The sequence below is a fragment of the Antechinus flavipes genome, chromosome 2, assembly GCF_016432865.1.
Source record: "Antechinus flavipes isolate AdamAnt ecotype Samford, QLD, Australia chromosome 2, AdamAnt_v2, whole genome shotgun sequence".
Classification (NCBI taxonomy): Eukaryota; Metazoa; Chordata; class Mammalia; order Dasyuromorphia; family Dasyuridae; genus Antechinus; species Antechinus flavipes.
The window spans coordinates 325,138,544-325,164,015 of record NC_067399.1 but is presented as its reverse complement, the minus strand read 5'-3'; the positions used below and the strand labels follow the sequence as shown (position 1 = coordinate 325,164,015).

Sequence of the window (25,472 nt, the reverse complement as noted above, 5' to 3'; positions counted from 1 at the left end):
CTCACATCTTAACTCCTTCAGATCTGATATCTGACTTTGTCATCCCATCAAAACTGTTCTTTTCAAAGTTACCAGTGATTTCATAGTTGCCAAATTCAGTGATCTTTTCTTTATCCTTATTCTCCTTGACCTTTCTGAAGCCTTTATACTCTCCTCCTTGATAATCTCTTCTCTCTAGGTTTTTCCATTCATCTCTCTGGATTCTCCTTCTATCTTAGACCTCTCCTTTGTTTCTTTTGCTGTATTTTCCTGCAGACTATGCATCTTAACTCAGAATTCCCCTAGGATCCCTTAGATTCTTTCCTGAACTCTGTTCTCCTTCCCTATAACTTCATTTGGTGGTCTCATGAGCTTTCATGGATTTAATTGTCCATCTATCCTGATGATTCTCTCTTTTATATATATATATATTATTTTATTTTATTTAATAATAACTTTATATTGACAGAATCCATGCCAGGGTAATTTTTTTACAACATTATCCCTTGCACTCACTTCTGTTCCGATTTTTCCCCTCCCTCCCTCCACCCTCTCCCCTAGATGGCAAGCAGTCCTATATTTGTTAGATATGTTGCAGTATATCCTAAATACAATATATGTTTACAGAACCGAACAGTTCACTTGTTGTACAGGGAGTATCCTGATGATTCTCAAATCTACCTTCCCTGTCCCAGTCTCTCTGTTGACCTTCCATCTTAAGAGACCTCAAATTGCATATCTAGTAGATTTCTTAAATTCATTAAGTCCAAACCAGAACCCATTTATCTTTTTCCCCTAAATTTTAACTTAACTTTTCTACCTTCCCCATTACTATAAAAGGCAATACCATCTCAAGCTTGAAACTTTGAAGTCTTTCTGAACTCCTCACTTTTTCTCACCTCCCATATCCAAGCTATTTCCAAGGCCTATTGATTTTGCCTTTGCAACATTTCTTGAATAAGCTTCCTTTTCCACTCTGACATTGCCACCTCTCTAGTACAGGCCTCATCATCTCAGACCTCTGCAGTTGTCTGTCTGTGGTTCTGCCTATCTCAGGTCTCTTCCCATTTCAAACCATCCTACGTTCAGTCACTAAAGTAATTTTCCTAAAGTCTAGGTCCAATCTACTCAGTAAACTCCCTTAGCTTCCTGTTATTACCAAAGCTTTTTGGAATTCAGAACCCTCCATTACCTGGTCCCCTCCTATTTTTTCAGTCTTACAGCTTATTCCCCTAACAAGGACCCTTTGATCCAGGGACACAAGTCTCCTAACTTTCCTTGAACAGGATACTCCATCTCTCAGCAGTGAGATGACAAGTAAAGAGCTTTACAGACTTAAAAAGTGCTATATAAATACTCAACGTTTAGAACATGTCTGGCTCAGACTGCTTAATAAATGCTTGTTGATTGATTCTAAGGCTGGATTAACCAGCTGGAAAATTGTCAGGAACAGCTGGCTTAGAGCTAACTGCCTTGGCTGGCATAAGTCAAAATGATGACTGTCCGTATAGGCATTTTATATAGTGTATAATGAGACGAATCAGCCAAAATCCCAAATTCAGAAGTAATTGGCTCCTGATATTAAGCAATGACACCCTGGATATCGTGCATTGTATTGTTGACTAACCTGAGATAAGTATTAAGGTGCTAGTTATGCCAGAGGGTTGGTCTGTGTTTATTCATTTTCAGTGATGAGGACACCCTGAGTTGTGCAAACTCAGAAAAACAGTTCGAGGAAGGCAAGGTGCAGTAGGGTACATCTGGGCACAAGAATAAGTTTGAATCACAAAAGTGTCTGTCAGGAGTTGAATGCAACAAACATTTGTTAGACCCTTACGTTGTGCAAGGCACTGTAGATACAAAGGTAAAAACAAAAAAACAGTTCCTGATCAAAGTGGAGATACACAGAAGAGTGAACATAAGATTACTTGAGAAGAGCATAAAATAGAAGAAAATTGGGAAACATGGCTGAACTGAACCTCCTGAGAAGTGGAGAGAAGAACTTTGGTGTCTACAGAGCTAAAATGTTACATTTGGGGAGTAGCTGTAGGCCATTGTGATTAGAATATAGAGTACATGATGAGAAATAATGTGAAGTAGTTCTTGAGAAATATATTAGAGCCAGATTGAGGAGGGCTTAAGTGTTAAAAGTTTTAAGAGTTTGTGTTTTTGTCCTAAAGTAAGGGAGCCACTGAATATTTCTGAGTTAGGGGACTGATTTGGTTAGATTTGTGCTTAAGTGAGTAGCTATTGTGAAAGATGGGTTGCAAACAGATTGATAATTAAATGATGATTATGATAGCATTATATAGTTCTTTAAAATTTATTTACAGTTTACTTGTAACCTTGAAAGATAGGTTCATGTTATTATTTTATTTTACAAATGAAGAAAATGAGACAGAAAGTTTAATGTCTTGTTCAGCCTCACACAGCTAACATCTGAGGCTCGATTTGAACTCAGATTTTCTCAATTTTAAGTCCCAACATTGTAACACCTTTACAAAACTTAAGTCTTGAGAGTTGCCTATAAAGAAGGTAAGTGATATGCCATAGTCAGAAAGCTGTTATGTGAGAGATAGGGCTTGAACCCAGGTCTATTTGTCTTAGAGCATGATTCTCTCTTCATATTGTCTTATATTCAATAAATAAATGATTAAAATTACCATAATGCTATTAATTGGATCCAATCAAAGTTACTTGGCAGTTATAGTATTCTGCTTTCTATTGGATATCACAAGTCTTTTTTTCCTGATATTTGACATATTTAATATTTTTAACATATTTTAAGATCTTGGAGAACTGGGAACCATGTACTTTTAGACTTAAAACAACTGAATTTCTATATTATATTGGCTACAAGGTGATTCATAGAATCATGGAGTTTATTCTAAACTTTGAGAGGTCATCTAGGTTGAAATTTTCTACCTTGAAATCATTCTGATTTCAAAAGCTTTTAAAGCATTTGACTATAAAAATATATAAAATCTTGTTGATGCCTGTTAATTAAAAAGCTTTGCTTTTTAGGCTGATATAGGTTTAGTTTTTATTTTTTTTTCTTCTTTATTGAAACTTTTTATTTTTCAAGACATGCGTGGACAATTATTTAACAGTAGCCCTTGCAAAACCCTGTTTTCCAATTTTTCCCCTCTTTACCCCATCCCTTCCCCTGGATGACAAGTAGTCCAATATAGGTTAAATATGGTAGAAATATATGTTAAATATAACATATGCATATATATTTATACAATCATCTTGCTGCACAAGAAAAATCAAGTCAAACCAGAAAAAAAGATGAGAAGCAAAATAAAATGTAAGCAAATGACAACAAAAAGAGTGACAATGCTAAATTGTGAACCAAACTCAGTTTCCACAGTCCTCTTTCTGGGTATAGATAGCTCTCTTCATCACAAGATCATTGGAACTGGCATCAGTCATCTCATTGTTGGAAAGAGTCATATTCATCAGAATTGATTGTCATATAATATTGATGTTACTGTATATAATGATCTGGTTGTGCTCATTTCACTCAGCATCAGTTCATGCAAGTCTCTCCAGGTCTCTCTGAAATCATCCTGCTGGTCGTTTCTTATAGAACAATAATATTCCATAACATTCATATACCACAACTTAATCATTCTCCAATTGATGAGCAGCCATTCAATTTCCAGTTTTTTGCCACTACAAAAAGGGCTGCCATAAACATTTTTGCACATGTGAGTCCCTCTCCCTCCTTTATGATCTCTTTGGGAGATAATTCCAATAGAAACCCTGCTGGATCAAAGGGTATGCACAGTTTGATAACTTTTTGAGCATAGTTCCAAATTGTTCTCCAGAATGGTTGGATCCGTTTATAGTTCCACTAACAATGTATCAGTATCCCAGTTTTCCCATATCCCCTCCAACATTCATCACTATTTTTTTGTTTCATCATAGCCAGTCTGACAAGTGTGTAGTGGTATCTCAGAATTGTCTTGATTTGCATTTCTCTAATTAATATTGATTTGGAGCACCTTTTCATATGACTAGAAATAGTTTCAATTTTTTCATCTGAAAAGTGTTCATATCCTTTGACCATTTATCAATTGGAGAATGCCCTGAATTCTTATAAATTTGAGCCACTTTTCCATATATTTTAGAAATGAGGCCTTTATCAGAACCTTTGAATATAAAAATGTTTTTCCAGTTTTGTGATCAATAATGATTTCCAGTTCTTCTTTGGTCACAAATTCCTTCCTCTTCCATAGATCTGAGAGGTAAGCTATCCTTTGTTCTTCTAATTTGTTTATAATATCGTTCTTTGTCTAGATCATGAATCCGTTTCGATCTTATCTTGGTATACAGTGTTAGGTGTGGGTCAGTGCCTAGTTTCTGCCATACTAGTTTCCAGTTTTCCCAGCAGTTTTTGTCCCGTGAACTTAACCTATTACACTGATTGACTAGTCTATTTCTTAGCTTATACCAAATGCTTTTGGTAACCCCTGCCTTATAATATAGTTTTAGATCTGGTACAGCTAGGCCACCTTCATTTGCATTTTTTTTTCCATTAATTCCCTTGAAAATCTTGATCTTTTGTTTTTTCAGATGAATTTTATTTTTTTTCTAGATCTGTAAAATAGTTTCTTGAGAGTTTGATTGGTATAGCACTAAATAAATAGAGTAGGTAGTATTGTCGTCTTTATTATATTTAGCTAGACCTATCTAAGAGCACTTGATATTTTTCCAGTTCTTTTGATCTGACTTTTTTTATCTGTGTTCAGATAGTTCCTGAATTTTCCTTGGCAAACATATTCCCAAATGTTTTTATACTATTGACAGTTATTTTAAATGGAATTCCTCTTGGTATCTCTTGCTGTTGAACGTTGTTGGTGATGTATATAGAATAGGTATTTTGTTTAGTACTTCGAAATTTTTAAGGCATATTCTCTGGGGAAACCTATTTACCATGTTGGTCCAATATGTGCCATAAAATATCCCTTTAAATTCTCTTTTTTTTTTTTTAAGCTTAAACATAATTCTTTTCAATGACTAATTCAATATAAATTAGAACCCTTCTTTCAATCTAGATTTTTTTATTTTGATGTGCCTACTATAGAAACTAATTCAATTAGAATTGTTATGAACTTAAATCTTTTTTGAGTGGAAAATATTGAATCCCTTAATAAAGTAAACTTGAGGTGTTAGTAGTGGTTTGGATCATATAACAAATTTAGTTACTTTTAATATAATCTTTTCTAAGATGAAATTGCTGAGATTATCAGCTTTTAATAGTTCATTTACTTTTTTAAACTTAGAAAGTATATAAAACAGAACAATTGTTTTTTGTTTTTTTCAGGTTTGTAGACAAGAAGGAGAGGTTAAGCCATCTTAAAAGCAAGCAGGATGAATTCCGAAAAGAGTAAGTTGGTTATTTGCAGAGTATCCATTTGCCATTTATATATGTTACATGATATGCAGATGTGCCTTTTGAATGTGATAGTGGTTGATCTGGAAAAAATGGTTTTTCGCTACCCATTCCCAGAAGTGTGTATTTGGGGAAGTGGGATCAAAATATGTTTCTCTCTCTCTAAAGACTTTAATTGGGAGAAAGATTGGACACCTAGTAAATCTTAGAATCATGTCTGTTGTAGGATGCTGGTAGAAACAGTGGTAAATGTGTAGCATAGCAGCAGGTCTCAGAATGATTTGAGGGTTATTAAGCAAAAGCTAGTGATGGCTAATCACAATTATCTTTCCAACCTTATCTTCATTAATTTCCTACCTAAATATTTGTCTTCAGTTAAACTAGTCTACTAAGAGTTCCTTAAATTGGGGTACTGGTCTCTTTAATAATAATTCTATAACTATATTACAGAATAAATGGTTGACATTATAATGGTTTGTATTTTATTTTATGGAACAATCACTAGGTCTTTCTAGCCCCAGCACTTACTAGCAGTGTAACCCTGGGCAAATAAATCACTTAGCCCTGTTTTCTCAGTTGCCTCATTTGTACAATGAGCTAGAGAAGAAAATGGAAAGTTATTCCCGAATTTTTGCCAAGAAATTTACAAATGGGTCCACAAAGAATTGATGATACCAAAATAACTAAACAGCAAAATTTTATGCATTTAAAAGCATTGTTCTTAGGCTTTTTACTAGCTTGCCATAGGGATCCATAACATTCAAAAAGCATTAAGAATCCCTCGGTCGGCAAACACCTTTTCAGTTTTTGCATATTTGTGCCTTTGCTTATGTTTTCCCCTCATGATATTCTTTACCCATTTTTCACCTGTCCAAATCCTCTCCATTCTTCAAGGACCAACTTGAGTGTTTGTTCATGGAAAACTTCTAGCCTAATATCTCTCTTTTCTGAATTCAGAAAACTGTTGTATTTTTTGCAAATTCAAAAAATTGTAAATCATTGATGATCTTGACATTTCTTTCATAAGGATGGGCCAATTTTATATTTATTCCTTGTTTTGATCCCATATTTGATTTTGATTCCACATCACTACTTGTCTTCTTCATTATAATTTGAAATGACTTTTGGTTCCAAAAATAAATCCATCTTCAAATATTAGCAACTTGCCAATCTTCTACATATTCCAGAGATGATGTTTGCTGAAGGTTTTTTCAAAGGAATTTTTAAAAAGGCGTTCCAGAAATGTTTTGAATGATGATACCATCTCTAGATTATGGAAAAATCCTCCCAAAGTAATTGCTTTGAAGAAGATATCTTTTTTTTTTTTTTTTTTGGTCAGTTTAAAAATTGGTCAGTAAGAGGTGGGGTGGGGTAAAGGGAGGGAGAAAAAAAATTGGAACACAAAGTGGGTTTTTTGGGGTTTTTTTTGATTTTTTTTTTTTAATTTTATTTTATAATAACTTTTTATTGACAGAACCCATGCCAGGGTAATTTTTTTTACAACATTATCCCTTGCACTCGCTTCTGTTCCGATTTTTCCCCTCTCTCCCTCCACTCCCTCCCCTAGATGACAGGCAGTCCCATATATGTTAAATATGTTGCAATATATCCTAGATACAATATATATTTGCAGAACCGAACAGTTCTTTTGTTGCACAGGGAGAATTGGATCCAGAAGGTAAAAATAACCCGGGAAGAAAAACAAAAATGCAAATAGTTTACATTCATTTCCCAGTGTTCTTTCTTTGGGTGTAGCTGCTTCTGTCCATCATTTATCAATTGAAACTGAGTTAGCTCTCTTTGTCAAAGAAATCCACTTCCATCAGAATACATCCTCATACAGTATCGTTGTTGAAGTGTATAATGATCTCCTGGTTCTGCTCATTTCACTTAGCATCAGTTCATGTAAGTCTCTCCAAGCCTCTCTGTATTCATCCTGCTAGTCATTTCTTACAGAACAATAATATTCCATAACATTCATATACCACAATTTACCCAGCCATTCTCCAATTGATGGGCATCCATTCAATTTCCAGTTTCTAGCCACTACAAACAGGGCTGCCACAAACATTTTGGCACATACAGGTCCCTTTCCCTTCTTTAGTATTTCTTTGGGATATAAGCCCAGAAGTAACACTGTTGGATCAAAGGGTATGCACAGTTTGATAACTTTTTGGGCATAATTCCAGATTGCTCTCCAGAACACAAGGTTTTGCCAGCTTGAATGTTGAAAACTCTCTTTGCATATGTTTTGAAAATAAAAAAACTTTAATTTTAAAAAGTTTTAAAAAATTTATTTGTGTCACTTTAGACTGTTAAAACACTTAAAATACTTGTCAATTTATTAGCTTTTCATTTGCTTACATACAGAAACTGCTCAGTAAATTAATGGGAAGAAGTTTATCTAGTAGGTCAAAGAGAATTAGTATTGCAGGTGACACCTTTTTAATAAGAGAAAGTTGGAAAGGAGGGGGATAAGTGAGAGAGATGAGAGCTGGGGATTACAAAGGATTTTGGGAGGAGAATGTGACCAGGGAGGAAAATTTTATACAAATGAATCTCTACTGTTCTAGGCTCCACTGCAGAAAAAATAAACAAAAAAGGTTGGGTTTTTTTTTTTAATAGTATTTTAATTTTTCAAAACATGCATGGACAATTCTTGACTCTTTCTCATACCAAATGATCAAGTATTCTGTTACAGTTTTGCCCTTGCAAAACCAAATGTTCCAATTCCTCCTCCTTCCCCCATGCCCTCCCCTAGATGGCAAGTAGTCCAATATATATTAAACATGGTAGAAATATATACAACTTTCATTTTTATAAGAATTTTGTGTTACAAATTTTTTTCCTTATCTTCCCCCTCCCAAAGACAGCAAGCAATCTGATATAGGTTAAATATGTACAATTGTTTTAAATATATTTTTATATTTGTAATGTTGTACAAAAAATATATATATATCAAACCAAAAAGGGGAAAAACCACAAAAAAGAAAAAAACCAACCAACCAAAAAAGTGAAAATACTATGCTTTGATTCACGTTTAGTCTGTATAGTTTTCTCTCTAGAAGCCAATGGCATTTTCCATCCCAGGTCTATTGGAATTGCCTTAAAACACTGCACTGCTGAGAAGAGCCAAGTCCATCACAGTTGATTATCACATGATTATGTTGCTATTATGTACAGTGTTCTTTTGGTTCTGCTCACTTCATTCAGCATCAGTTCATCTAAGTCTTTCCAGCCTGCTCATCATTTCTTATAGAACTGCTACAAACATAAAAAATGTTCTTCTTTCAAAAAAATCTGCTTCCTTCTGGTAAAATAGTATTTTATAGTTGACGTTAATGTTTGTTTTTCTCCTTTATAGTGTGCTTAAGGCCATTATGGAAGGAAAGTGGATAACAGATCAGTTGGTGAGTTGTGGACATTTTTAAACAAATTTTATTTTTTTTAATGAAAATTTTTATTTAATTTTTTATAATCCTTTAAATTTTATTTTTAAAAATTTAATTTTTATAATCCTTTAAATTTGAGATTTCATATTTCAAGGCTTTTTCTTTTTTTTAAATCAGGATAGAGCTTTCTTTCTACAAGGGAATCAGCTGTGTTTTTATCACTGAATGTTTTTCTTACATATTTGATTGTTTAGCAAAAAGAAAAACAAACAGAAACTTCAACATAGCTTCTTGAGTGGTTTATCATACATTTTCCTTCTAAATCAAAATAAATGTTTGAGTTACTTTTCAAATATTTATCAACCTTCACTAAAGAGTTTTCCTGTTCTTTACAGAGAGAGAAAATTTAGAGCTATTGGTGTTCGATTCCCGGACCATTTTGCTATAATCTCTTGTAACTAATAAATGTTTTTTCAAAGTTGCTACTTAGTATAAAATAGCTTTTTAAGTGTAAAATACTTTTTTAATGATTATTTTCTGTGTAGAACTGTCTTTTAAAAATATTTTTAATGTATCTGTAATTGTCCTTATCTTTGAAAATATGGAACTTTTTTGATTTTAGAGGATGGCTGCTCAACTTCAGTAAAACTTATTTGATTTATTATAGAGTATCTGATATTGAATAGCTGGGAGATTTTAACATTCCCCAGAAATACTCCAGCCACCTGAGACTTGTTCCATTTTGGGAAATTTTGTTTAAGAAGAATCATTTCCAAATTAAGAGATTTTTATTCATCATAAGATTTGAACTTATCAAATATTTATTATGTGTTATTTTTTCAGAGATGGAAAATAATGTCCTGTAAATTGAGAATTGAACAGCTGAAACAAACAATATATAAAGGAAATGAAGAAATGACAAGAAGTAAGGATTTTAACCCTAATATTATGTCAAAATTGACTTGCTTTTAAAAGACAAACTCAAGTGGTATATTCTCCTTCCCTTTTTGGTAAAATGTTCTGGTTATCTAGATATTTTGATTGAGGTGATTGTAATTACAACAAGTTGAATTGAAAATGACCTTAAAGGCCATCTAGTACAAAATCCTGGTCAAAAATCACCTCCTCATTATTCCTCCAAAATGATATGTAAAGAAAATTAAGAAAAGACAAAAAGTAGCAGCTTGAAATCTGGGTAGGCAGCAAAGAGGCATGGGTCCTGCTCATACCAGATGATCAAACATTTTGCCACAGTTCTTTTTTTTCATAATTTGTCCTTGCAAATTCATCCCATAGATCTCTGTAGACTTCTAGATTATTATTTAAGACTTAGCATATGGTTGCATAGAACAGGGAAAATGATTTAAAAATTGTCTACTCAGTTCTAGTTTGAATAAATTGAATAAATTGTTGTAGTCAAGATTTCTTTCAGGTACGGATTGAATTGGACAATCTCTCAAGGATCCCTTAGCTGTGAAATTCTAATGTCCCATGAAATGTTTTTGTAAAAGTAGGATTGTTCTGTCATTAAAAAAAAAAAAAAAGTTTATAAGGAAATTTCAGAGATCCTAAAAGAGCATCATGTGTTGTGATCCTGTCACCACAAATGTGGTCCACCTCAGTTTTATATCTATATCTTATGGAATCAATTTGTTGAACATTGTTCATTTGTTTCTTGATATTTGCGAATGACCCAGTTTGCTAGGATTCTATAGAATGTGAATACAATGGAGTCTTGATTCTCCTAGAAGCTTACATTAAAGTTAAGGTTTAATGAGGCCTATCTATATAACTTGTCCATATGACATAATACTAATATGAGAAAATTTTCAGTCATGGTATGACCACTGAAATAGGGAGTTTGTTGAACTTAAGTTTCCATTAGTGTGGCGAATTTCAGTGAGGAAATTTCCTTCACTATTCAAAATTACATGTTCTGCAACTTAGTCTTAGAAAGTTGCCTGTAGCACTAAGAATAAGTGACTTTCCCAGGATTTCTTGGCATTTTGACTCAATGTATCAAAGATTTGTAGAATTTGAACCCAAATCGTCTTAAGTGGCATTGGCTCTTTATTTAGTGTTGGACATATCAAAGGTATTTATCAGTTGGTATTGAGGAGAAAAAGAAAGAAACCTCATTAAGATTGGATAACCACTGGTATGCAGAAAAAGAAAAAAGGAATTTAACATCTCCAACGGCTTGAAGTATGCATAATCAGAGTTATAAAGTGCTTATGATATTAGAATGGCCACTATCCTAAATTTTAAATTATAATAAGAAATAAAGTAGCTATCACAAAAATGTCTAGGGATAGTAAATTAAAGAATGGGACAAAGTTAAGATCATAAGATTAAATTAAATAGCCTAAAAGGAAACAAGTAAAATGAGAACAGAAAATCCCAACATTTGGAGATATCTAACTTGAGTAACAATGTTGTTGACAAATGCAAAAAGAAAGGTAAAAGTAATCCAACTGAAACAATTTCTGTAAAGTTCCTTCTGCATGCAAGGCAATCAGAAATCCATATTGAACTAAACATGAGAATTCAGTGGTTTCAGATGGCAAAAGTGATTTTCATTGTGTGTTTTTAAAAAAAATATCCTGCAAGTTCAAGTAGTTTTACTAGCCAATTTGAGGAATACAAAGTCCTGCCTCTGATTCTATTGACTTTGTCAGTGTTTAAGAAAATTTTAAGACTATAAATTAGAGGAGCTACTTATCTGTTATAGTGAAAGAACTATCTTCTTCTGTGGCTATTTGAATCATGTCTGGCATTTCATGATCCCATCTCGGTTTTTTTGGGCAAAGATACTGGAATGGTTTGCCATTGCCTTCTCCTGCTCAGTTTAAAGATGAGGAACCTGAGGCAAACAGGGTTAAGTGACTGGCTCAGGGTCACAGAGCTGGGCAGTATCTAAGACCAGATTTGAATTTAGGAAAATGACTCCAGACCTGGCACTTTATACACTATGCCACTTAGCTGTCCAATACAGATCTCTCTTAATTCCAAATTATTCAGGGTGAAAAATGATATTCGTTTTCATATAAGGAGCTGATCTGCTATGTGCAGATTGAAGTATGTTTTCTTCTCTTTCTTTGTTTTCTTTCTCCTTTTCTTTTTTTGGAACAGAGCTAATGCAAGAATTTATTTTGCGTGACTCTAACTTTGTAATTTTTTTTGTTTTGTATTTTGCTTTTTCAATAGTCTAGTAGAGCAGGGGGAAGGTGAAAATTTGGAACTAAAAATTTAAAAATTGAATTTTTAAAAATTTCTGTTGTTCACAGAATTTGATTTGAGATAAAAGTAACTTGAAAAACCAACTAGTGTAATCTTTATATGAAAAGAAACCACCTCTGCAACATGCCTTAAACTAAATCATCATCCAGCCTTTGCTTAAAAGACTATTTGAGCATGGCACACTGCCCTACTCCCTACCCCCTTTCTGAAACAGTCCATTAAACTTTTGGGTACCTCTGATTGTTAAAATTTTTTCCTTACATGGAACCTAAATCTGCCTCTTTAAAATTCCCTCTTTGTTCTTATTTCTGCTTTTCTGGTGCCAAGCAGAACAAACTTAATCTTTTTTTCCCTTGGACATTGATTCAGAACCAGAATAATTATCATGTCCAAGTATTTTCTTCTCTAGGCTACACATCTCTAATTCCTTCATCAATCTTTAATCTTCTTTCTAAAGTGGAGCATGTACTCTAGGGCAAGGGTTTTTAATCTGAAATCCATTAAAAAAAAATGTTGATAGTAATTGTAATTGGTTTCCTCTGTAAACCTCTCTTAATGGAGCTTTATAAGATGACGTTCTGTTTTTTGGTCATCATGTTATACTGTTAACTTATTTAGTTTGCTGTCCATTAAAATCATGAGGTTTTTTATACAGACTAGTCTAGAGTCTATTCCTCATATTATATTGGTTGATTTTTTAAAAATTTAGTAGGATGTTATATGAATACTTATTCTGTTTGATGTATTTACAGTGCTTTTTAGTTTGCTGACCTGAGAATTTGTTTCAAATAGCAATAAACACAGGGCCAAGAAAGTTCTGGGACTTGTACTTGAGACCTCCTTCCAAATTGATAGTTCCTCATTATTGATTTCTTTTAGGGTGTGGTCAACTTTACCCAATTGCCTATCTACTTAACTCTATCATCTAGCCTCTATCTTGTCCATAAAGCATAGTATGAGACACTTTGTCAAATAACTTGACTGAAATTTTAAAAAACTAAGTCTTTTATCTAACATATCAATTTAATATCTTTGTCCAAAAAAAAAAAAAACACTAAAGAATATAAAGGATATATTGACAGGACTTTTTCTTGATAAATCTGCTGCCTATGTTAATTGCAACTTGCAAACTGACCCATAATACATTTTAGAATTTGAAGTTTACATTCTTCCCCATTTGAAAAACCAACATTTGCCTATCTATAGTCTAATGGTATCTCTCCCATTCTCTGTGATCTTTCAGATATCCTTCATAGCAATTCATCAATAATATTTGGCAGCTTTTTGTTAGCTTTGGATTTAGTTTGTCTGGATTTGAATATTATGAAAGTCATCTAAATTCTCTTATTATCTCTTTATTTTGGCTTATAACTTCCTATTAACTACTTATGTGTTCTGTCCTTTGAAGGCTAAAAATAATTCTATTTGATAGAGTAAAAGACAAATAAAAAGTGATTCTTCTCATCCTCCATGAGTTCTCCATCCACCCACCCTCCCAAAAATAAATTTTTGTTGTCTTTGGAAGTCATCATCACTCACATCACATAAGCACTCCTTAAATTACTCTTCCAGAGTTGTGCCACAGATTTATATTATTTTCACATTGTGTTTCTTTATTCTCATTATTAATCTTTTTTGTTTGTTTGTTTGTTTGTTTTTTGCTGCTCAGGTAATTGGGGTTAAGTAACCTGCCCAGAGTCACACAGCCAGGAGATGTTAAATGTCTGAGGTCAGTTTTGAACTCAGGACCTCCTGACTTCAGGGCTGGCGCTCTATCCACTGCTCCACCTGGCTGCCCCTAATCTTTAAAAATCTAAATTGTTTCATTTGTTTGTTTTCATCTAAGTCTCTTTAGAGTTTCCCTTTTTCTTTCTCATTAGAATTATGCCTATTTGCATTTACATAATTGTGAACTTTTCACTTCCTTTGGCTGGTTTGCTCCGTGGCATTTTGCACTATGAGACACTATTGATAGTTTCTCTTAATATCTTTGAAATGTATTTACTTCAAATTTAGAGTATATACCAGTCTTTTCCCAGATTTTCTATCCTTTATCCAAATTTCAAAATAGAGAGGTAATATCCCTCAAAGTTTTTATGATTTCTGCTTCAGTAACTTATGCCACCTTATTGGTCCAATGTCCCTCATTGGTTCCTCCACCTTTTAAAGTTAAATTTAGGTAAGAACTAAACAACTGCTTTACTTTGATAAAAAGGTCTAGTACATCTTAATAGTTAAATAAATCTCTGTTTCAAATCTGATCTATTTCTCAAACTTAATACCTATTTCCTTCTTCTTTTTTGTTATATACTTTCACAATAATAACTGTTCCTGTTTATTCCACTGATCGTCATTCAGATGTTCTCTACCATGCTTCCATTTGGTTCTTAAACTTTCTTTCATGAAAATACTTTTTGAATATGTAGTGGAAAATCTTTACTCTCTTCCCATCCTCCCCCATTTATCTATTTTTCTCTTAAGAATTAAAAAGCACATTCCAGTGTTAGGGATCTAACTGTAATTGGTACCTGTGAGGTCACCTTTGTCTCAAGCTAAAATTTCTTGTCAGCACTGTTTATCTGTTTATTGCTCACATTTTGTTTGTATATAAATAGATATCGGAAGTTTTTTTTTCTTTTTTACTGGCTCCTGCCTTGGACTTTCTCTTATGTGAATTATTACTTAGCCTCTTCATTGCTAGTCTTCTTCCTTTGTTATAGCTCCTGTTCTCTATGGTACCCAACTTAATATATGTGTGAGTAGTTTTTCTTCCTTCTATATGTTCATATTTAAAATCATCTTAAGCGAGGGCATCCCAAAAGCGTTAGTAAAATTCTAATTTTTAATAATTTTAGAAGTATAAAAGCTACAAACTTACAAAAAGATAAACTACTTAAAAGGCAATTTAAATTTCTTTAACTTGTTAGTTTTATGAAATTTGAATGCTAAATTTTTTATTTTAATAAAACAGTGCACCCTCTATGCAACAGTTCCCAGATAACATTTTCTCTTGTAATCATGTAAAATGGTTGTGCATGTACTGAAAACCTTAATTTTTTGTTAAGATTTTTAAGATTTGGATTATATATGCAAAGTATAAAAATTAACTAGAATGAGGTATAAAATTGAACAATGGGTATATTGGATTTTAATAAGAAACATCAATATTTAAAATTTTTAAATAACTTTTTTGGGGGGAATTTGTAGCATTTGTATTTCTGAAATTATCAAAAATTAAACTTCCCTGAGACTTTTGATTCACACTAATTTTTTAATCATTCTAGAGTTTGTTGTTCATATTCCTTAATCTCTTGGCAGTCTACAGAACTCTGTATTTTATCAGGCATTGATACATTTTTCTTTGTCTTAAAATATGAAAAGACTTTTTTTATTCTCTGAGGATTTCCTCCTCAAAAAACCTTTATTTGTGAGAAGAGACACATGGATGCTGGGGTGTCCTCCAGGAGTACCCATTCCAGCAAGGCCAAATTTTGATATATATACTAATGGTCGGACAAAGCAACACTCACTGGACTGGAGCAATGACAGTGAGGGGGTAATAGCAACAGTGAGGCAAGTTTGATTCATGACCAGAATGTGGTTCCTACAGGTGCTTGTCTGAGCTTAGGGACCACGTAGGACAGGTGTGAAATAATTCTGCAATTTTGCTGCAGCAGAGTTTATCTAAAGGATGAGTACAAAGGGTTTTTGTCATGCCAAACTTAGGGCATAACTTGTTTGCTGGAACTTAACTCTGGAAAACAAGGTGTCTCCTTAGAGTACTAAGAGGTGGTCTTGGCATGGAAGTCCTGACAGTTTTAAATCCTTTTTCTTCTGTTCCACTACAGAAACCCATGCTAGGATCTTATCCCAGTTCTTCCCATAGAACTTCTTCCTTCCTTTCGTTAAACCCTTTGGGTTAAATGAACATCAGCCACTTTTTGCAGGGTTGAGAACAGGAAGGAGGATGTTCTTGAGAGAATGTTTTAAGGTATCATGTTTTAAGTCCAGCAGCTGGGGGTGGGGTCCCTCATCTACTCTTTTTAAGTCTAAGTGTGGTGAGGTAAAATCAGCATCTGTCACTCTTTAAGGGTGGGAATGTTTCTGACAGAATCTCTGTTACAAAAGGAGCACTTGTGACAAATTTCTGGATTAACATAGCTTCCTGAGTATATGACCTGGGAAAACAGCAGGCTTCTCTGCTGATTGCAGATTGATAGCAGATTGAGAAATAGCTGCCTCATAAAACCTCTCAACAGGGAGTCATTGGCTGTCCTTGATTGTCTTTTTTTCCTCTGACTCCTCTTAAATGACCTCTCCTTCAAGATTATTTGTGGAATTGCATCAGTCAACAAGCATTTATAAATTAATTATCTATCATTCCAAGCTCTGTGCTAAATGCTGAGGATAGAAAAACTAAAACAAAACAAGGAAATTAGATTCTAATGAATCCAAGAAGGTTCAAATTATCACTCTCTTCCTCCATTACTCTTCTCTCCTCTTCCTAGCTTCATGCCTATTAGCTCCAAGTGTTCCTCGGTGCTTCCCCTGCCTTATTGTTATATTCTTCCAAATTCCAGCTTTGTGTTTCATGTCAGAACTATCCTTTGCTTTTTCAGATGTTTTTTCTTTATAATAACTACTTCTACTATCAAGAAACATTTCATTCTCTAATAAGCCGGAGAATTGAGAAGTATTGTTACATCCCTTTCCTCTTTTTCTTTGCATATACGTTCAGTCATCTAATGTTTATTGTGCAGCCTATGATGTTGGGCTTTTAGAATGCCAAGACAAAAACCAAAAATCATGCCATTAAGAGACTTAACAGCTCACCAGTTGACTTCCTTGCTCTTCCAGGAACAACACATCACACTTTTCTACTCTTGGCATTTTCTCTGGCTACCCCTCATACCTGGGATGGTCTTCCTCTTCATCACCTCCTCTTGGCTTTTATCAAGTCTAGCTAAAATCCTACCTTCTACAAGAAGTTTTTCCCAATCACTCTTTAGTGCCTTCCCATTTTGTATATCCTTGTTTACATATTTTCTCCTCTATTAGATGTAACCTCCCAGGGCAAAGACTGTCTTTTGCCTTTCTTTGTATCCCAAGAGCTTAGTATGAGGCCTGCCATAGTGCTATCACTTAATAAATACTTTCTGACTGCTTCTTTCCATGGGTTCCAAGTAAAGATGATCATTCTTTGACCCTTAAACATTCCTAGTTCTGTTCCAAATGCATGTGTTTTACTTGGTTTTTCATATACCTGGAGTATCCTCTCTCTTTTTGCCTGCTAAAGCCCATCATACAGCTTCCTTCATGAAATCTTCCTTAATTCCCTGCTTGGCGATTATTACCTTGGACCTCAGCAAACACTTCGCACTTCTCCAATGCTTTTATCATATGTGTTAAGGTTATATTTGAGACATCCTCCTCACAAAAAGAGGGAGAATATTTTTCTAAATTTTTCCAGGAATTGAAATCAAACTTACACAAATCTATATTTTGAATCATGTACTCTGCTTACCTTTTCTAATATTGGTACAACCTTTGCTTCTTTCCTGTTCCCTATGAAAATTGACAGTTCTCTATATTTGGTTTGCTCAACATTCTGAGATATAGTTCATCTGGGTCTGGTAACTTGAATGTGTTGGTGCTAGGTATCTAAGCATCTCCTCATTTATCTTCTCTTTTCATTTTCTTTGCACTGTAATTCGTTGTATATTTTCCTATCTGAAGGTCATTCTCCTTGGTAAAGGGGGGCAAAAAACAAAATTAAAATTGTTAGTTATATCTATTATCTCTCATCAGCTTATTAAAATACAACAGCAGTTTTTCCTCATTTGGCTTTACTTGACTTTTGTCGCCAATATATTTTTCATGTGTTTAAAAAATTCTTAATGTAATATTAAGTAAGTAACACCAAATTAAACGGGCATTTTCTTATACATAGTAGAAAACAGAAAAACTGCACACTAAGATACACATTTACATTATATATTACTTCCTTTTCTTTTTTTAAATAAACTTTTACTAATGTCTTTTTTAACATCATCAAAATTTTCTCCATCTCATGTAACATTATTTTTAGAAAGAATAAAAAAAGAAATAGATCACTAACTCACTGAAAAATGTGTTTGATGATGATGACGACGACAGTAATTAACATTTATAAAACATTTATTCTAACCATTTCACAATTACCATCTCATCTGATTCTCCCTGAGATTGGCACTGTTATTATCCTAATTATAGGTAAAACAAAAGGATTCAGTGATTTATCTAGAGTCATATAGCTAGTAAGTGTCTAAATTCAAATTTGAACTTGAGTCTTTCCAAGTCCAGGCCTGGAATCACTCGCTATACCACCCAGCTTCTGAAAAAGGGATGGGATAAGCATGTCTTCTCATTTCTTTTTTTCATTCATGCATATGTGTTCCTTTGCATTATTAGCATTTATGTTTGGTGCATAAATTTCTTCTTTTCAGTGACCTCTTTGGGATATAAGCCTAGCAATGGAATTTGAGTCAAAAAGTATTAACATTTTAGACACTTTATTTGCATAACTCTAAATTGTGTTCCCAGACAATTATATTGATTCAAACCTCTACTAGCAAAACCACTGTGTTCTAGCTTTTCATAGCATACTCCAACATTGGCTGTTCCAATCTTTTATCATCTTTGCTAATTTCAGAAATGTGAGGCGAATCCTCAGAGTTATTTTGGTTTGCATTTTTTATTACTAACAATTTGAAGTACCCTTTACACAGTTGTTAATAGCCTTGCAATTTTCTTAAGAACTGTCTTTTTTCATATCCTTTGACCACTCACCTATTAAGAAATAGCTTTTGGTCTTAGGTTTTTCTCTTAGTTTTCTTGTTATATAAAATTAAAAAATTTCAATATGTAGCTTTTTTTACTTTTTCCTTTTCTCTGGCTTATCTTTTTTACTCCTGCATTTTTAAAAAAGAAAATTTAGTTAAACCTCTCTACCTTAGTTTCTCCCATCTTTCTCTCTTTGTTCTCCTCAGCCTCCTACTTATTCCTTTTGGGAGAGGGGGGAGGAGAAGCAAAGCCCTAGTTAACAAATATGTGTAGTCAAGACCCATATATACAAAATTCTTTATAGCAACTTTCCTTGTTTTTTTTATTTTTTATTTTATTTTATTTTTTTAATATTTTATTTTATTTTATAATAACTTTATATTGACAGAATCCATTCCAGGGTAATTTTTTTACAACATTATCCCTTGCACTCACTTCTGTTCCGATTTTTCCCCTCCCTCCCTCCACCCCCTCCCCTAGATGGCAAGCAGTCCTATATATGTTAGATATGAGCAACTTTCCTTGTTGCAAAGAAGTAGAATCTAAAAGAGAACCTTTCTGTTGGGGAATGGCTAAACAAATTAGGAAATATGAATGAAAAGGTATTACTTCTTTTTTTTTTTTTTTAATTTTTTTCTGAGGCACTTGTGGTTAAGTGACTTGCCAGGGGCACACAGCTAGAAAGTATTAAGTGTCTGAGATCAGATTTGAACTCAGGTCCTCCTGACTTCAGGGCTGGTGTTCTATCCACTGTATCACCTAGCTGCCCAAGGTATTACTCTTTTTTTTTTTTAAACAGCTTTTTATTGACAAAACACAAGCATGGGTAATTTTTCAATATTGACCCTTGCAAAAACTGTTCCAACTTTTCTACTTCTTCCTCCTACCCTCTACCCCAAATGTCAGGTAGTCTCATACATGTTAAAGTATATGTTAAATGCAATATTTATACAGTTGTCTTGCTACACAAGAAAAATCGGATTTAGAAAGAAGGTAAAAATAACCTGGGAAGAAAGAGAAAAATGTAAGCAAACAGTAACAGAAAGAATGCAAATGCTATGCTGAGGTCCACACTCATTTCCCAGAGTTTTTTCATTGGGTGTAGCTGGTTCTGTTCATTACTGATAAATTGGAACTGATTTGGATCCTCTCATTGTTGAAGAGAGCCACTTCAATCAGCATTGATCCTCATAGAGTATTGTTGCTGAAGTGTATAATGATCTCCTGGTCCTCCTGCTCATTTCACTCAGCATCAGTTCATGTAAGTCGCCAAGCCTCTCTGTATTCATCCTGCTAGTCATTTCTTACAGAACAATAATATTCCACAACATTCATATACCACAATTTACTTACAAAAATGGCTGCCACAAACATTTTTGCACATACAGATCAAGATATTCTTAAAGAATGACAAAATGAATGGTTTCAGAGGAACTTGTGAAAGACCTTCATGAACTGATGCAGAAAGAAATGAGCAGAGTGAGAACAATTAATTTTTTATAAAGTACCATGACCAATTACATTTCCAGAGGTCTGATAGTGAAGCATGCTATTTCTCTCTTGACAGAAAGGTGATGGACTCAGTAGATAGAATAAGGACCTGTCATTGGAGATAGCAAATGCAGGAATTTTTTTTGCTTGATTATGCATATTTGTTACAAGAGTTCTGTTTTTCCCTCTTCCTTCCCCACCAGTATCATTTTTAAAAGTCCTTTTTGACTGATTTTCACTTTGCAAGCTTCAGCTCTTCTGACCTTTAGTGCTTTTGACACTATCTTTATGGAAAGCTGCCACGTTTCTGTGTCCATTCTTAGTAATTGCCCCTTTTCCATCTTCTATTTTTTTGTTTTGGAAATCTGTTTGTCACTGAGTTTCTTGTATATTTGTGTCCATCTTTTTGACTGGCTCCCCCCTTTTTTCAGAATTTTCATTACATCAGAATTCATTCTTGAGACCTGTTTATCTCTTTAGAACTCAACTTTCCTATTCAAAAGTTAGGATAAAATTATTCTTTTTCTCCTTGCAATCTGTCCTCTAAGAATATAGAGTGCACATCAGATTGTACTTGGAACTTCCTCCTTTGCTTATCACAGTCTAAATTATAATGTGTTGTTACCTCTTTCCAAGGTTCCCATCATTTCTACATTTGCAAAGAGTTACAGTTTTTGGTTACAGTTAGGTTTAGTTTTACTATTCCCTTTAGTTACTTCCTTCCCCCTTTTGATGAATAAAAATGTCTGCCTGTCAATTTTTTTAGCTGATTGGTTTGTGAGAGAGATGAGAGAAAGCTCTTATAAGTGAACCTCTCCCCCTCCTCTATCATTACTATATCCTTCCTCTGTACTGGGTTTTTTTTCCCCCATAAAAATGTTTCCTATGGCTGCATAAATTGTGGCATATGAATGTTATGGAATATTATTGTTCTATAAGAAATGACCAGCAGGATGAATACAGAGAGGCTTGGAGAGACTTACATGAACTGATGCTAAGTGAAATGAGCAGAACCAGGAGATCATTATATATTTAACAACAATACTATATGATGATCAATTCTGGTGGACATGGCACTCTTCAACATTAAGATGAACCAAATTCGTTTCATTTGTTCAATAATGAATTGAACCAGCTACACCCAGTGAAAGAACTCTGAGAAATGAGTACGAACCACGACATAGCATTTCCAATCCCTCTATTTTTGTCTGCTTGCATTTTTGATTTCCTTCACAGGTTAAATGTACATTATTTCAAAGTCTGATTCTTCTTGTGCAGCAAAATAACTATATGGATATGTATACATATATTGTATTTAACATATACTTTAACATATTTAACATGTATTAGTCTACCTGCCATCTGGGGGAGTGGGTAAGGGGAAGGAAGGGAAAAATTGGAACAAAGGGTTTTGCAATTGTCGATGCTGAAAAATTACCCATGCATATATTTTGTAAATAAAAAGCTATAATAACAAATAAATAAAAATTAAAAGGTATGAAATACCATTACCATCTAATAATGATAAAAAGATAAAGTCGGGGGAAAATTAAAAAAAAAAATGTTTCCTGAAAGTTGGAAATAAGGTTTATGCCATTAATACTGATAGCTCTTTCAGGTTCAACTTCTAGCTATTTAAATCCTTAAATATTTATATTAGACTAATATGTGCACAGAATTTTACAACGGATTGTGTTCCAAGTGTTCCAATTGTTTTTTCTTACGTCACTTATCTAGAATTGAAGACACTTTTTAAAAATGGAAGTGACGGTCAATAAATGTTTGTTGGATGGATGATTGAATAAAAAACAAATTCCCAGACTAGGTCATAACTTTTTCAACCCATATTTCTGAAGTATGATATTATAAAACATAAATACCATGTATAACAATGTTTCCAGAGGGAAATGTGTCCTGAATTTGAACTTGGATTACTATCTCTTGGCAGCATGGTAGTTAATAGAGTGCTTACAATATTTGGAATCAGAAAATCTTGGGTTTTCAATCCTGTTTCATGTTCTAACTAGCTCTGTGATTCTGGTCAGGTAGTAATTTGCCTCCATTTCCAATTTGGTAAAATAAGATGTTTGGACTTAAGAACTTGTGATTTTTTTTTTTTAAAGGTCTAATTCTAAGATCTTGTGATTCTCCCTCAAACTCTGCAGTGCTGGAGCTGGAAGGGTGGAAGTGCAGGGGCCATAATATTGGGGTGGGGGTGGTGGTAAGGAAGGTAGACATAGAGATCACTCTTGCAACTCTTGCCTGGTGATACAAATGAAGATAGAAATGAGCAGGTGATATTAAGGAGTAGCAAATCTCCCTTCCACACATTACATAGACAATGTTAATTTGTAGTCTTCTAAATCAATATGCAGACTAGAGGAATTGGTTTTCTATGTGAGTTTGACACCATTTCTGTAGAGCTTATTACTTGTTGAAGAAAGGGAAAAGGAAAGGCTTCTGCAACCTTCCTAGGTATGGTGGACATTTACATATAAAGACATTACTTATAAGAAGTGTGTGTGTGTGTGTGTGTGTGTGTTTATTTATTTTTTTAAGATAGTTTATTTGATTAATAATGTTTAAGTAGGTACTGTCACCTAACTTTCTGTGTTATGTCAGCAAAACCCTGGAAAGCTCATAAAAATTACCGATTTGCTTGAAATTGTCTTATTTAAAATATCTATACTCGGGTCTCTGATCTGCAATGGAAAAAGTATTGAAAAGCAAACACTAGAGGAAATGAACCCTTGCAAATTGCTGCTCCTTTTTCTCCTTCGTAGAATTTATTGATCACCTAGATAGGCTCTGCATTCTCTATAAGGGCCTGGATAGATGAGGAGTAGATTGATAAAGCCACAAGAGTTATCTGAAAACTTTTTGAATCTTTTCCCTGACTTAATTTTTAGAGAATAATTGCTGGATGTCATTGTTCTGTCAGATTCTGAGGGCCTTCTAAAAACTAAGGAAAAGAATCAGAAGTTGTCCTGCCGAGCGCAGCGGCACCAGGAAAAAAAGGAAAAAATCCAGAGGCACAATCGCAAACTTGGAGAGCTGGTGGAAAAGAAGCATGAAGACTTAAGAAGTCATTATGAGCTTCTGGCAGATCTTCGACGCTCTCATATTCTAGAACTCACCTCTGTTATTTTTCCCATTGAAGAAGTGAAAACTGGCATAAGGTAGAGTAATTCTCTCTTCCTTTTTTCCTCCCTCCCTCCCTCTCTTCCTTCCTTCTTTCCTCCCTCCCTCTTAGAACTGGAATAGACCTTAGAGCTTATCTAGTCTGATATTCTTCACCTTACAGATGAAGCAATTGAGGACCAGAAAAGATGACTTGTTTATAGTCATAGATGGCCAGGCATTGAACTTCTGATTCCAAAGTTAGAATGGTTTCAATTAGTGGAAATTTTTAACTGAAATTTTGCTTCCTAGGCATTCTTTATAATTAAAGTCACTCTTGATAAGTGGAGTTTCCAGATACTTTTCATATACCTCTTGAATGTATAAATAGTACAAATTATACTGTCATTTATTTTTTCCTTGATGACGTTGGAGGGGGAGTCATCATAATTACTAGTACTTATACCAAAGGAACTCTTAAATTTCCTTCCAGTTTATGATACCTTTTAGAATTTGGAGTTTTAATGGGGTCTAACTTCCCCTTTAGCTGAATTCTCCTAGATTGTTTATTCTCCTAGCTAATTAGTGCTTCTGCTTTCTCCTCCATTCTGACTGCTATTGTCTGTAGCTTTCAGTGCATATCTCTCTCCTTTCCTATATTCTGGTTTGTTTCTTGAGTCCTGGCTATTCCAGAATTCTGAAGTCATTATAAGTCTGTTAGATAATGAGCTTTACTTATTTAGAAATCAGGATAGGAATGTATTTCAAGTGATGTAAAGCATAAATCACAAAATCATTTATTTTATTTCATTCTGTGTTATGTTTCCTGACTTGTTAGATACAGTTTTCTTTATCCTTTTCTTCCATTAAGAGCATTCCACTTCCTTAAACAGTTAAATCAGTCATCTGATATATTTCTTGTAATGTGTTGAACAAAGGGATGGCCCACTATTTCCAGATAATTACTTTGGTGCCTTTAAGTTACCTTAACTTAGGATTTATTTGTTAGTGAGGCAGAGAGGCAGGCAAGATCTAACACAATCAAGAATTAACCAAATGAAAACCCATACTTGTCTTGTTTTTTAAATATTTTATTTCTTCCAATTACATGTAAAGACAATTTTTAACATTCAATTTAATTTTAAGTTCCAAATTTTCTCTCTCCTGTCACATTTCCCTTCTTTAATTTTAAGCAATCTCATATAAGCTATATGTGTGTAATCATATAAAATATATTTCCATATTGTGTTGTGAAAGAAGAAACAGAACACAAGAAAAAACCCATGGGAAAAAAAAAGGAAAATAGAATGGTTTGCATTTACATCCTATAGTAGAGAGCATTTTCCGTTATGAATCCTTATGTTGCTGAAAGAGCAAAGTCGTTCATAGAATAACACATAACTTGTATAAAGATATTTTTTCTTTGAATAATTTTTTGTTATTATTTTGTTTTAAAAATCTCATTTTTTAAATTTACTCAATTGATATTCACAAACCCAAATATCTCTATCTACAAAGCAAAAAAAGATGATGTCCTTCATTTCATCAAACAATATGATGCTTATAATGATCTTTACTGGGCCCCAGTTGTAGCAAAACAATCCTTTTACACTTCCTTAATAGGCCTGGATGGCTGACCAGCAGATAGAGAGCTGGGCCTTCCTGGAGGTAAGAAGACCTGAGTTCAAATTTGGTCTCAGACACCAGCTGTATGACCCTTGTCAGGCCACTTACTCTCTGTTTGCCCTGGAGAAGGAAATGGCACTGGTGTGCTGTGGTCCACAGGATCACAGCTGAACAAGAGAACAACGGTAGAAGATTCCATTTCTGTATTTACACAAAAGCTATTCCAAACCTGTAATGTTCCTGTTGGTTTTCTGGAGGTCTCTGAACCAGCCTTCTTTTCAGCAGAGCAATCACCACGAGAGTAAACACCAGCCAGGTGTTAAAGACCAAATCCTTTATTATCTTCTCCACAGTCTAGTTTCTTTGCCTGGGGCCCAGTTGGCTTTCTTGAGAGCCTTTCA

General features: G+C 34.0%; 1 protein-coding gene across 1 annotated transcript in view; it reads left to right on the top strand.

The window, feature by feature from the left end:
* ATG14 (autophagy related 14) overlaps nucleotides 1-25,472 on the top strand; it is a 55,488-nt gene that overhangs the window by 19,963 nt on the left and 10,053 nt on the right. Inside the window, exons 2-5 of the mRNA XM_051977710.1 lie at nucleotides 5,312-5,374; nucleotides 8,745-8,790; nucleotides 9,616-9,697; nucleotides 23,267-23,504. Of these exons, the coding sequence (XP_051833670.1) occupies nucleotides 5,312-5,374; nucleotides 8,745-8,790; nucleotides 9,616-9,697; nucleotides 23,267-23,504 (429 nt within the window). The remainder of the gene's footprint in view (nucleotides 1-5,311; nucleotides 5,375-8,744; nucleotides 8,791-9,615; nucleotides 9,698-23,266; nucleotides 23,505-25,472) is intronic.